Source organism: Tursiops truncatus, chromosome 19 (assembly GCF_011762595.2).
Source record: "Tursiops truncatus isolate mTurTru1 chromosome 19, mTurTru1.mat.Y, whole genome shotgun sequence".
NCBI lineage: Eukaryota > Metazoa > Chordata > Mammalia > Artiodactyla > Delphinidae > Tursiops > Tursiops truncatus.
Window position 1 is genome coordinate 27791278 of NC_047052.1, and position 14233 is coordinate 27805510.

The following is a 14233-nucleotide window of genomic DNA, read 5'->3' on the forward strand; positions in this document are numbered from 1 at the left end:
AAACCGCTTCCCCTCTCTGGACCTCAGTGTACCCACCTCTGTAATGAGTGTGTCAGACTAAACCAAGGGTGAAACGCGAGGCTCTGTGGGCTGGGGTTTATGTGGCCTGCACAATGCTTTTAAACAAGTGAGCTGGCATTTAACAATTGGGATATTTCACACGTAAATCTAGATCGCTGTCACTTATCACTGTGTAATCCACAAATGACCTCACTACTCTGTGCCTCAGTTTCCTTATTTGTAAATGGGGTTAATAATCGTTCCTACCTGGGGATTGCATTAGGTTAACCCATGCAAGCACTTAGTGTCAAGCATACAGTAAGTGCTCATTCAATACTATCTATCACATCCTATATACAATAGGATATATCTTACTGGAACAGAACATTTTCTCTGTATCTAGGACTCAATCAGGGTGGGAACAATAAAGCTGAGAATGATATGCTTTAAGAAAAATGGGAGAGAGTATTTTTCTTTGGGAAGTGAAGGATATCCCTACAGCTTTCCTGTGCACCAGGCCATCTCTCCCATTTATGTCATGTGCCTGTGACCCCAAGGGCCTGTCCAGTCTGAAGGTTCCACCTCATGTTGACCTCAGCTGCTCCCCTAAGTCTCCCATTTTATAGTTGAAAAGCATGGGGCCAAGAGAGGAGCCCAGCCAGGCTCCTGTGAGCCCAGGGGCCCCTATTTCCCTTTGCTGGGCTCCAAGGTCCCACCAGAAGCCTTGTCGAGAGTGACCAGGAGGGGCATGCTGAGAGAGTAAGTTATAGAGGGGAGACGGCTGGGGGGATCTGGCATCCTGGGGGCACTGACCTCCATCGTCGAATAGCCAGTAGATGTCAATGGTCTTCTTTCCCTGCTCCGACTGGAAGATGGTGCTGGCCTGCTCTTCCTGCACCAGGCCCTCGGGGTCCACTGCGGGAGCAGAGGGGCAGGTCACATGGGAGCAGAGCCCATCCAAATACCCGAGTGTGTCTGAAAACAGAGCGAGCTGCCCTGGGAGGTGGGCTTGCCGTCACTGGGGCTGTGCACGTGGTGGCCGGAAGCCCCTGCTGCAGGCATGCACTGGGGGACTGGCCCAGAGCACCACCAATGGGCCCTCCTGATGCCGAGACTCAAGGAGCAGGGACCCGGGATGGGCAGGGCTGGGATGCACCCCTCCCCTGCCCCCAGCTTCTCTCTCCTGGGATTCTGGTTGGCACTGGGGGGTTGGGGTCATTCTCTTAACAACTCCACTGTGCCCCTCACAGATGCGCACAGGATGCCCCCAGCTTCTGCACTGCAGGTTCCCCTGCCTGCCAGAGAATCGCTGCCCCTCCCGGTTGGAGCCTGGCCAGGGGGGCCTCGGAGGGGTTGGGACTTGGGCTCCAGAGCTCACTGGGTGGGGGTCCCATGATGCCTGGGCACTGAATTCTCCAGCAGGGCTGGCAGTCTTTATCCTGCTCCCCGCCCCACCCCCCGACTCCCTGTTGCTTAATCCCAGGGGTCTCAGGCACCACTGTCACGAGCAAAAACCTCCTGCCCTTGCCCAAGTTCCCCGATGGCCCGTCACTAGCTGCTCCCAGGGTGAGAGCGCCCTGAGCCTCTGAGTGGGTGGGACTGACCCGTGCCGGAGACAGACAGCCTGGCTCCACTGGCTCTGGCTTCCTTGCCATCCTCCGCTGGGTCAAAAACGGGGTTAACTGCAAAAAAGGGGGAGCTCTGTTCCCAGGCTCTCCTGCCTGGGGCTCTTCCGGGCTCCCCCTTACCCTGGGAAGAAGGTCCTGACTCTCAGCTTCCACAGATCTGGCCTCTGCCTCCTTTCATGCTTCGGCCCCACCCGGCTTCCTTCTGCTGCTCAGACAGGCTACGCTCCTTCCCACCAGGCCTCAGTGGTGGGTGGCGTGGTGAATGGTCCCTGGGCCGGGAGCCCTCTTTCCCCAGCCCTCCCCTTCTAGCCACAAGCCCCCTCCCCAGAGAGGCCCTCCTGCCCGCGTGCCCTGTGTTGGCCTCCTCAGGACACCTCCTCAGGATGCTGTCGCTGCCTGAAGTGAGTCCAGTGTCCGTGTGTTTCCCGCCTGAATGTCAGCTCCTCAAGGGCAGACTTTGTTTTGCTCCCTGCTGCACGCCCAGCGCCTAGAGCAGCCTCGGTCAGGAGTGTGGCCACTGCTCTGTAAATTCTGGTTGCATAAATATTCAGTGAACTACTGCTGGGTGCCAGGCATGCCCTCGGTGACCTGGATGAACAAGACTCAGGCCAGCCTGCAGCGTTCACACCTCCCGGTTCCCTCAGCACTGCCTCCCCGTTTGTCTTCATATGCGTTCTTTCTTTCACACCTCTAAAAGTTACTCATTCAGATCTGCCTGTTTACATGTGACTTTACATGTAACATATCCCTACTCAGTGCCCCAATCCTGGTTTTGGAGACCAAAACACCCAGTTTTCATGGCCTTTCCGGGTGTGTTTTCATACTCTGTTGTCTTTACGTGACCCTCTCTCACCCCTCTTTTCCTTTTTCCTGGCTATTAAATCCTCTTTATCCCACTGGTTACAAAAGTTCTTATCGTGATTCGGGGACCTCTGAGGTCCAGTTCTGGTTCTGGCCCCAGCTGGAAGTAAGACCCTGAGCTCGTCACATCCCCTTTCTGGACCTCGGTTTCTCCATTTAGAAACCTGATGATCTACATCAAAAGCTGACTTTCTAGGAGTCTGTGACCTTTTATTTACTAATTTCCCCCTGTCTTCCCTGTACCACTTTAAAAAAATGTGTTCTAGAACTTCCTGATATCCTGCTCTGATTTTGATGGGGTGTCAAGAAGGTGGGGTGTGTACTCACTGTGCGCCTGCATCACCTTCGAGATGTTGAGCCCCTCACGCATCCTCATGACACACACACTGTAGTTGAAATCAAAAGCGTCACTGCAAAGAGAGGAGGTGGGGTCAGCCTCCCCTTGGCCCCAGCCCCCAGCAGGCCAGGTGTCTAGAGCTGACCCTGCCTCCCCCCATACCCTTCCTCCTCTCTGGGCCTCAGTCTCCCCATCTGTATAATGTGCAGGCAGGACTGGAAAGGCCCCCAGGACCTGTCTAGCTCTACCGTCTGTGGCACTATGGATCCTACAGACCCTGTACTTGGGGAAAGCTGAGGCAGGCCAGTCTTAGGGCCAGGCCCTGTCCTCCTGATACATGCAGCTACTCCTCACAACTCTGCCAGCAGAGGTGGGGATGGGAATTACTCTCTCCATTTGACAGATGCAAAACCTGAGTTTTAGGGAGTAACTTGCCCATGACACACACTAAGGAAGTGGCCAACTGGGATTAGAATTAAATAGCTGAGGCTGGGAACCCTGAGGACAGGTATGCACACAAGAATGGCCTCGCTCATGAAGACATCAATAGGTTGTCTATATAAATGTCTACAAGGCTCCTACCCCACAAGTATATTTACTGCCTGGTTGACACAGTGCCCAAGAGCCCACCGCTAGGGCTAATCTAATAGGCTAAGCACTGCCCTCTCTGGACTCCTTTAACTACACATCACTGGGACAGGGGCCTTTCAGGCCCCAGCAATTTGGAGTTTCGGTGTGTTGAAGCTGCGGGTTCCTGAAAAGCAGGTATACACCGCCTCCTATTGTAATTTTGTTAGAGGCAGTGAGATGCACTGCTCAGAGTCATATAGCTGGTTCACAGCAGACCTGGAAGCAGGGCCCAGGTCCCCAACACTCAGCCTCGCGTTCTTTAAATGCTCCTGCACACTGCCTCTCTGTACCACGTCAGTGCAGAAAACAACTCAGGTAGGCATTTTCTGGACCTTGCACAGCAAGAGCTGAAGGAGAAAGAGTTTGGAGTTAACCCTAAAATCCCTAGGGAGTTTATCCCCCTGGTCCCATCTCCCAAGCTTGTCGCCTCCTCGGAGGCCTGGTTTCAGAGGTACCACCTCACAGCTTGAGAGCTGGCCATCTGCAGGTCTTCTGAAGCCTCCAGGTGGACACAAGATTTTCACCTAAAAACCCACATTTTCATCTTCTCTGAAAAACTAGATCTAGCAACACCGGGCCCACATTTCTGCCTGGGCACGATTAGCTGGAGCCAAATAGCAGCTGTTCTCTCCAGTTTGCCACAATCCCCACTGTTCCCTAATGCCCATTCTGGGCCCACTTCACTGTGTTACCTGCCTGTTTCTGCTGATCTTGGTGTCTATGACTCACAGGTCAGAGTGGGGAACCCTCAGACTGTCTTTTTCTTCCTCAGCTTCAAACCAGTGGACTCAGCTTCTTACAGCACCCACTGTTTCCCCCTCTACTTCCCAAGGCCCAGGAAACTCCAAAGGCCCAAACTGAGAGACCACAGGCTCTGCCTCCCTCATGCCCTCACTCACTGCAGGATGCCGATGTAGTCTTCCACTGTGGCCGGGTGAGCTGACTGCCAGTTCTTCTTGAACCCGACCACCAGAATGTTGGGCTTCATCCTCCCGAGACCTGCAGCCTGCCGTGGGGGGGTGGGGAGGGGATGAGGTGAGGAACCAGGCCTCAGGCCCCACGGGGCTCTGTTCTGTGACTAGGGTGGGGCTCCGTCTCAGCCCCAGCTGTCCTCTCTGCCATGTCATGGGGGCTTAGGAAACACATCTGCCAGTTCAGGGTCCTGTCTGCCTGGACACACCCACGAGAAAGGTGAAGCTACAGCCAGAGTTATTCCCCTGCGGCCTCTCCAAGCCGGGGCCAGCGGCTGGACTGTCCCATAAGTTCTGGATTATCCCAGCTCCAGCTTTTCTAGTAAATTATTTCTTATAACAAGGGACTTGAATTTGGATGTCAAGCTTGGAGTATTCCTGGGTCATCTAATTCTTACATATTTTATAGTTCTCTTTTTTTTCATGTTAAAATTTTTTTTTTACTTTTTGAGGTGAAACTTACGTAACAGAAAATCAACCATTTAAAAGTGTATAATTCAGTGGCGCTTAGTATACTTAAAATATTGTGCAATCATAACTTCGACCTACTCTCCAAATATTTTTATAATCCCAAAAGGAGACCTCGTATGCTCTTTTTTCTAATTTTGAGAAATACTGAAAAGGATTCCCCTATGTTGACTCAGAATTAACAACTGTTATTTTATTCATGCATCCCATTACAAATGAAAAAACTGAACAGTAAAATGAATTGCCCAGTGGAATGTTCTAGAACTTGATCTGACTGGTGGTTTCACAGCACTGAGCAGTGTCTGCATATGTAAACATTTATCAAACTATACACTATTTCAGTTTGCTGTGTAAAATTATATCTCAAAAAAAACAAAATCACAAAATGTGTCATCAGCTCCCACAGGCCTCCAAAGCAGTTTCCCCAGGCCCTGGGCACTTTGAGAAAGTGCCCTGAATCAGCACATCTGGAAAGGCAAGAAAGGCGGTACTCCTGTTGCAGCAAAAGGGGCTTCAACTAGCCCCTCACGGCATCCCGCCTTCCAGGTCGTCACACCAACTAAGTTCTGTGAGGAAGCCCCAGGCCCGCGCACCTGCATGAGAATCTGGACACCACTGCGGAGGTCCTCAGCGATGACGTCGGAGTAGAAGGCCTTGATCTTCCTCTTGTTCAGCCACTTGGTGTGCCCGTTGGCAATGAGCCGGAGCTCAGGCATCCTCTGTTTGCGGGGTCCCTGTGGGTGACAGGGGCAGGTGACATCAGGGGTGGCCTTCACCCTCTGGCCTGGGACTCAGCCCCTCTCCTGCCCTGGAGGCTGTCCCCTGAGCTCATTGCTGGTTCTCCTTTATGGAATTAGGGGAGGAAAAGCAGAGGAGGAGGGAGAGGGAGGGGTGGAAGGAAGATGGAAGGAGCAGGTGAGAGGCAGGACAGTGTGCGCAAGCCAGGGAGAGGGATGGGAGAGGGAGAGAACCTGCTCTGGGCACCACAGCCCCTCCTGCTGCCCCCGGGGGTGGACCTGGTGCCCAGGGGCTCCTCCAGGAGTACAGCCCCGCCCCCCTGCAGGGGGCACTCACGATGAGCACGTGGCCGCAGATCATCAAGCTGAGATTCCGGGTGAAGGTGCCCACAAAGTCCACCAGGGCCGGGCGGAAGTTGGGGGGCCCCGTGAGCACCAGGCACTGGGGGCTGAGGAGGGGAAGGGAAAAGGGTGTGAGCCGTCAGGACAGAGCTGGGGGTCTGGATGCCAAATACAGGTGCCCCTGGAGTTCCACCACCTCCCAGGACTCCCTCCCTAGGACAGGTGAACCACCCTGTGGTCTTCCCGTCTATGATTCCTTTCCAGCTCTCTTGGTGGCCACCACACCGGGTGCCCCTTTTCCTTCCTGCTCAGGCCACCAAATGCTGCATGTGGGCAAACCACCATCTTGCTGCTCCATCTTGTGCTCCTGCCCCGCCCAGCCCAGCAGGATGTGAAAAGAATAAAGACTGGGAGTGGGGAGGCCCATCACTTATGAGATCACTGCGCCACTGGGTGGGTGAGTCAGCCTCTGGGTCAAGAGGCAGCCCAGGGCCATGGTCAAGGGTCACTACCAGACTCAGCTGGAGCCAGACAAAATGGGCCACTCACCAGCTGTGTGACCTGGCACCAGTTATTTAACCTCTCTGGGCCTCAGTGTTCTCACCTGTGAATGTGGTTAGTAACTTCATGTACCTCAGAGGTTGTGGTGAGGCTATGTAAGGTGCTTTGAGCGGTAATGCAACATAGATACATCCGATTATTAACATGGTGATCTGATGGAAAGGGGGTCCTGGGTGCACACTTTTCCTCACTAAAGAGGGGAATCAGCTTCGAAGGATACTCGGGAGAGGCTCATCCCAGTCAGTCTCATGATCACAACACCAGAGCACCCTTACAGACACAGGTGGCCCTGTGTATCCGCACCCACAGATTCAACCAAGGCTGGTGGTTGAATCTGTGGATGTGGAACCATGGGTACTGAGGGCCAGCTCTGCTAGGCTTTTTATGTAACGGACTTCAGCATCCGAGGATACTGGTATCTGGGGGGTGGGGGTGGGGAGGTGGGGCTGGAACTAATTCCCCGCAGACACCGAGGGACGACTGTATTGTCCTTTGCGTTTGTATTGCCCAGAGCATATTCCGCTGTGGAAACTTAGGTACAGAGAAGTCACTAGACTTGCTTGGTCCCCATTGGGCAGTGTCAGCCCCGGTCTCCTGACTGCTGGGCAGTGCTCCTCCACGCTGTTTCCTCTCTGTGAGGGGGCCGTGCCCACCATGAGTCTGCCGGTCAGGTGACAGGCCTTGGCCTGGAGCGTCCCGGAGCACGGTCACGGCCAGCCCTGCCTCCCAGGCATCCGCAAGGCTGTACTCACCGATAGTTCTTGATGTGGTCCTCCACCTCGTTGAGACCCACCGAGTAGCTCAGGGCCAGGTTGTAGGAGCCAGCCTGTACCGAGGAGCCCCAGTTCACCTCTGAGGGGCGTGTGCAAGGTTAGAAGTCATGGGAGAAACCAGACATACATATGTTGACCTTCTTCAGGAACCGAGCACCGTGGGAGCAGGTAGACAGCCTGTAGATCTGTTCCTAACGTTTGCACATGCAATATGGCTACACGTTTAAAAGTTATGCATCAAGCTAATGACTCTACAAAACATTCTCCTCCCTTGACAAAAAGATCTTCACAATGACCTGGAAGGCCGGGTTCTACTTTAGAGCGCTAGGCTTTCCCGGCATTCTGCATCCCACCCCCAGATTGCTGTCACCCTGGGATCCTTGCCTGCATGCGTGTAGACATCCCTGCCCACACGTCCAGGCTTGGGCTGGCTGCCCTTCAGTCAGGCAGCCCTCGGTCTGGTGTGCACACCAGTGGGCCGGCCACTCTCAGGAGGATGGACCTGGGCAGGCAATGTCAGGCTCTGCGTGTCCGGGGGGGTGGTCTAGTAGTAGAGGTGTGGGCTCTGAGTGGGCACACTCCCGGGGGCTCCTCAACCCGTGGGAAGGGATGAGGCTGGAGCACCAGAGGGGGGCCCTTGAGAGCACAGCGCCTGAGGCAGGCCCTCCGGCTGAGCTGACAGGCAGGACGGCTTGGCAGCCTCAGGGCGAGAAGGGACGCGTGACCCCCTGGGCAGCCTGTGACCGCACACCTGGCTTCTTGTAGATCACATAGAGCAGGAGGAAGAGGACCACACCGATGGCGATGAGGGCCGCCCACCAGGTGAGAAGGAACATGATGACCACGGAGATGATCGCCCCAAACAGCGCCGCCCACTTGCTGTAGTATCGGAATGAGGGTCTCCACCCTGGGCGGGGGGCACAGGGCAGGACGTACGCTCAGTACTCCGGAGCCTCCTCCTGGGCCAGCATAGCTGGGCAGGGCCTGGGTGGCAATGCCCGCAGTGCCCAGGGCTGGGGTCCCAGTCTGTGCCCGCCCCCCCACCCTGCTTCCTGGAGCTGGGCTTGGAGGCTCTGGTAGGGCCACACACCTGCCTTGGCTGGCATCCTGCCATGTGAACAGGCTACACCAAGGGGGAGGTGTCCAGCTCTGGCCAAATACGGCCACAGGACATCCAACGTCACAGCAGTGCTGGTTTCCAGGGCTCACACAGAGCCGAGGGGGTGAGATGGAGGGGAAGGACATGATTCTGCCTAGCCCCACACCTGCAGGCCATGCCAGGGCCGCCACTAGTGACAGCCGCTCCACGGCACAGCTCCAGGGCACCATGGTCCATGGTCTAGGGAAAAGGTGGCCCCAGCACCAGCCCATCGGCGATTTGGGGCTAACTAGAAAAAGTCTTCCTTGAGACTCTTTACTGCCATCTGCCAGAAAATTTTCATAATAAACATAAAAATCTATAACATCTATGAGTGGCGTCCCCTGGAGTTGGGCAACGTGCAACCTGCAGCCACCCCGTCTGTGACTGACGATTTTGTTCCCTCTCTGGGGAATCAGCCTCCTGACTCCCTTAAAACTGGTGTAGGAAGGCACTAACTAGTAAAGTCTCTGCATACTGTAAACAGTGCATGAATCCATGTATAGTGTACACTGTAAGTGCTTGATAAAGGATAGCTGTTATTACTGTTATTATATGAATGGTCCCTTTAATTTATTTCAATTTGAGAGGTGACCTTGGTTTGCCCACCTGCATCCATGCCTTCCACTCCCCGCTCCATACTCCAGCCCCAGGTGCCTCCCCCCATGAAGGGGGAGGGTCTTGCTTACCGGGTGAGTTGGTGATGGAGGCGTGGAAGCAGCTGAAGTTGATGAGGGCATAGGAGCACAGGAAGAAGTTGGAGATGATGGGGGCGATGGTGTTGAGCTCAGCTTCAGGGACCCAAGGGAGAGAGGAAACAGTCTACTGGGCAACTCCACCAAGGAGTCCTTGGTACCCTCCCTCTCAGGATAAGGGGACCCCAAATGGGCCACCGAGGCTCAGTGAGTCTCAACTTTCTCATCTGTGAAATGGGTCCGTCATTTTGTGAATCTCAAAGTTCAGTGTTTTGTAAACTGTAAACTGCCGGCTCTAAAGAGGATGGAGAGCAGTGTGAGGGTAGATCCCATCAGGCTACGCGATGGCCAAGGACAGTGGCTATCACACTTCTTTGTGTGACCACAAATTACAGTAAGAAATACATTTTACAGTGTGACCCAAGACACATGTTCTCTGTTTTCTGAAACCTTGAGACTGTATCGCAGTTCCACCCACAATGGAAACCCACTCAAGAACCGGCTCCTTCCCTTCCCTGTCTCACGAGCCCCTGCCCTGCTGCAACCCCTGGCATCCCTAGACACACTTTTGCATGTGAATCCTTGTCTCAGGGCCTGCTTCTGTGGATCCCAAAACAAGAAAAACAACTCTTATGTGCCAGGCCTTCTGTACATGAGTCCTTTGAATTAGCACAAGAGCCTTGCCCCAGAGCATTTGAGATCGTGATCCTCCATCTGAGGTACAGTCAGAACCACCCAGATAAAATGACATCGAACCCGAGGCAGGGGTGGACGGAAGGGTGAGCAGAAAACATCCAGGAACATCTGGGAATGCCAGGCCTGACTAGGTGTTTCCATTCCCTGCTTGTGGCCCTGCTGCCTCTTCATCTGGTGCAGGATCCAGGAGTATGTAGTGTCCAGAAATGTTCCCTTGAGTGGAAGTGGCTAGACCATTGGGTTATGTCTCATGGCTTGGTGACGCCAGCCTAAGTATTAGAGCAGGGATTCAGCTGTGGCAGGAAGGTGCCCCCCCCAGCCTGGGAAGGTTCACCAACAGCTGATCCTGACCCCATTCCTGCATAGGGAGCAGGAACCAGGGGTCATCATGCCAAGGCACGGCGATTGCCCTTGCTTGGTAGGGCCACCTCTCTCCTAGCAAGTTCTGCCTCGTTGGCTAAGTAAATCAGGAAGTACTGGGGAGTGTGCACACATGAGTGTGTGCGTATGTGAATGCATGTGTGTGTGTGTGTGTGTGTGTGTGTGTGTGATATATACACATGGTCTCTTCCTGCCCATCTGTGACACACCCTCTATGCATCATTACTCCCATTTTTCAGATGAGGAAACAGAGGCTCTAGGAGGTGAAGTGATTTTTTCCAAGGTCACACAATTGGCATATGGCAAAGCCAGGATAGAAAGTCAATCTAACTAACTGATTAACTGGAATCTTTCTCCTAAGGCAACCCCTACCTTGGAGCCCAAGGGATCCAGCAGCTCAAGGTCTGAGAAATAAGGTTGGTCTAGGTTCTATACCTACAGAGATAGTGATCCAGCTGTTTGTACCAGCTCCCGAGGAGGAGTCAGTCAGCTTGTCCTGTGCTCCCAATGTGCTCCTGGGGGCTAGTTCAGACCTGGGGAGGGAGGTCCCGGCTGCCAGGACACAGGAATGCAGAGCCAGGGAAAGCATGTCGGGCCCTGTCCCCATGGCCCTCACGGCTGGTCGGGAGAGGTGGCAGCCCTGCGTACCCTGTGGCCACTCACCGATGATGATGAAGGCCACAGCAATGGCATAGGCCAGCAGGTAGCCACGCACTGGCTCATTGTTCTTGCCATAGCCTTTGCCGAAGAAGCCGATCAGCGGGTACAGCTGGTCTCTGCACAGGCACTGTGGGCAAAGGACGACGGGCTCACCCCCTGGCCAGGACCTGCCCCATCCCCTCCCCTGTGGCCACCTGGACCCCAGGCCCTGCTTGCTCTCTCCGTGACCTCAGCAGGGCACTTCCTGAACTGGGTCCCGGCTTCTGTCTTTTGAAAGGGGACAGATCTCCTGCCCTCCCCACCTCACCACGAAGACTGAAAGGGCAAAAGGGGCTGATCACATCAGAGGGAAACTGGGAGGGGGTTGCAAACGGGGTGCCAGGCTGCACAGAGGGAGTGAGGGGTGGGAAAGGCAGCTGCTCTTCAAAGCTCGGCACAGGAAGGGGCTGCTTCCTGCAAGCGTTTGCTTTACTAACTCCTTTTCCTTCAGTCTAGACACCGGGTCATATGACTCCTCCAGGCCTTTGTGGCAGTCACCTGGGGCCCCCTGCACCTGGCCTCCTAGACACTCCCGCCCCTTTCCACAGCCTCACCTGGAAAACTTTGGCGGCAGAGACGAGACAGGCCAGGGCTGAGGAGAGGGTGGCCCCAAAGATGCCGGCCGTGATCAGGGGTGCGAAGCCCGACACCATGCTCATGGTCTGCAAGGACATGGGGTTCGGGCCCCCATGGTGAGGGGTGGGGTCCAGAGCCCCCACCCCGGGCACCCCAGTCCCCGCTGCAGGCAGGGGTTGAGTCTGGGAGCTGCCACCTGAGTCTGCAACCCTCACTGGGGACCCAGTGCCCGCCACGGCAAAAACTGGGCCCAGGCCCCTACCTGAAGCTCTTTTCCCAAGCCTGGGGCCAGCCCCCCAAACCTTGTCTACCCCAGCCCAGTCCAGCCTCCACCCGGCCCTCCCTGCCTCTGGCAGGGCCGCGCGTACCTGGTAGTGGTTGATGAGGCCGTAGCGGCAGCTGTGCTGCTGGGAGCACTCAGTAAAGTTCCAGCCGTAGCCACAGGCCAGCCCCTCGCAGGCGCCTGAGCCGGGGGTCACCGTGTCATTCAGGATCCCGGAGGCATCTCGAACCACACAGGAGCCTGAGGAGGAAGGAGGGCGTGGGGAGGCCTCCTTTCCCTCCCCTCCCCTCCCCTCCCCACCCCGAAAACGCCAGACGCTTCTGCAGAGGGCGACATGCTGCTGATGGGTCAGCTCTTCCTTTACTTTATGATAATAATGATGATGATGATGACGACGACAATGAGTTTAGCTACCATGCAGGAGCACCTCCGATGTGCCAGGTCCTGTGTTAAGGACTTTAAACGCTCTGGGGAAACAGGTATTACTACTACTTTTATTGTCATTGCCATTCTACAGAGGCACAGGGAGCTTAAGTGACCTGAGGTCACAGTGCCCTCCTTAAAATGGAGAACCGGATCTCAGGCCCTAAGTGGCTATGACCTGGGCCACGTCCCTTGGCCACCTGCGAGCAGCTCTCCCCACGATGTGGCTATTGGGAGCAAGAGCATGTGTGAGGATCTCAGTGAGAGGCGAGTGTCAGAAGCCCAGGCCTGGTCCACAGCCCACCTCTACCACTCAGGCTCTGTGACCTTGGGCAGGTCGCTTAACCTCGCTAAGCCCTTGTTTTCTCCTCCGTCAAGTGGCAGAAATGATAGTGCCCAGATTAAATGCAATAAGGCATGTAAAGGGCTGGGCACGTGGTGATAAGTCAGTGGCTAGAGTCATCTTCCTCCTCCTCCTCCTCATTGTTTTGATCATTATTCCTGGAGTTAGAACATGACTTTTCCTATAGGATTTTCATACCATGGAATCTGTAACCTGAGGTTTGAAGGGACCAGAGGAGCCTGGGGTGATCCCCCATCTCCACCACAAACTACCCCCCAAGGGGCCCCCCAAATAAAGTTCGAGGCTCCACTTCCTGGGGGTGCCGTGTCCTCCCAGCCCAGCCATCCTTGTTAGAGAGCCAGGAGGCACCCTGTGACCCCTCCAGGGTCTGGGTCGGCAGCTTACCAATGGTGGCCGAGATGGCTAGGTAGGAAATGGTGGTCCAGAAAATGGCCATGAGCGTTCCCTTGGGGATGGCTACAGCAGGGTCCTGGAGGAGGGAGGGAGAGAGGGCATCAGGCAGCCCCTGGGCCTCCTCCCAGGCCCTGTCCTTGTCAGGCTGAGGGTGGGGCAGCAAACACTGACCTTGACCCACCAGAACCCCCTTCCCCGGGGCACTGAGAGGAAGGCACCTCGAGATTGAGGACCCACAGAGGGGGACAGGACAGAACCAAGGGGACGGCTGAGACCACATTCAGGGCCCTGGGAGCCCAAGGCAGAGAGAGGAACTCCAAGCAGCCCCAGGCCTGGTCCCCGAGGACACCTGGCTGACGCTTGCTCTGGGGGCTGTGAAGGGTGGGGTGAGGTGGAGGGCTCCCGAGTCAGCCTGCCTGGGGTCAAATCCAGGTGATCGCTGGGCAGCGTGCATGTCCTCCCGTGCTTCAGCCCCTCCAGCCTCACAGGGATGCTGGTGAAACCAATTAATCCTTGTCAAGCTCCTAGACCAGGGCCCAGCTCACCAGCTGGGCTCACTGCGTGCAGTCACTATTATGCACCAGTTGATTTGTCTGGTTCCACAGCAATCAATATATAGACAAGCCCCAAACTCTCTCCTTCCCCTTCGAGAAAGAACTCTGCTGGTGCTTTCCTGGCAGTAGTAGCCGACCTTCACATCCACGTCATGTGTTTCATTCTTCCAGGCACTTTCTCAAACATAGCTTCCTGAGAAGTGGCTGGTGGCGAAACTGAGGCCAGGGAGCTGTGAGCAAGGCCCAGCTCACTGAGCCCCAGCGGCTTGGTCCTGACCACGCCAAGGTCCACAGCCTCAGGCCCCCCGGGGGTGCTGATCCTGGGTGGAGTAACGCAGGCTGGGATTTTTATGGCAAGTTTCCCATCCAGGCACAGACCCTAGCTTGGAGGCGAAGGTCACGTCAGTCATAGGAAGTAAATTCGTAAACCTGCCAGGCTTTTCTGGGCCGTTCTGCTCACCGCTCAGCTGGCAGGAAGAATCACAGGTGACAGAGCTTGGAGGGACCATGACACTGTTCAAATTCACTGGCAAGTCGAAGCAAAGCTGGCCATGGTCCAGCTCTCTGCCTCAGACACTCGGAGCCCTGTGCTGGAACCCATGGTCAATCTGTGATGACCAGGCCCTGAACCTGCCCTTAAGGAGCCCTGGGCCAAGTGGAGGAGGTACAGGTGGGATCCTGCCAACACAGGGCAGATGGTGCCCGCCACAGAGAGGATCACAG

The 14233-nt window shown here is 55.4% G+C and overlaps 1 protein-coding gene across 1 annotated transcript in view; it reads right to left on the minus strand.

The window, feature by feature from the left end:
* The window catches only part of SLC12A3 (solute carrier family 12 member 3), a 36972-nt gene that overhangs the window by 12886 nt on the left and 9853 nt on the right, over window positions 1–14233 (minus strand). The window contains exons 9-21 of the mRNA XM_033845122.1: window positions 12948–13032; window positions 11862–12016; window positions 11472–11579; window positions 10882–11005; window positions 9136–9237; window positions 8060–8215; window positions 7288–7387; window positions 5970–6081; window positions 5489–5629; window positions 4356–4462; window positions 2817–2899; window positions 1605–1682; window positions 814–915 (exon numbers count right to left, since the gene is read on the minus strand). Coding sequence (XP_033701013.1) covers window positions 814–915; window positions 1605–1682; window positions 2817–2899; window positions 4356–4462; window positions 5489–5629; window positions 5970–6081; window positions 7288–7387; window positions 8060–8215; window positions 9136–9237; window positions 10882–11005; window positions 11472–11579; window positions 11862–12016; window positions 12948–13032 — 1453 coding nt within the window. The remainder of the gene's footprint in view (window positions 1–813; window positions 916–1604; window positions 1683–2816; window positions 2900–4355; window positions 4463–5488; window positions 5630–5969; window positions 6082–7287; window positions 7388–8059; window positions 8216–9135; window positions 9238–10881; window positions 11006–11471; window positions 11580–11861; window positions 12017–12947; window positions 13033–14233) is intronic.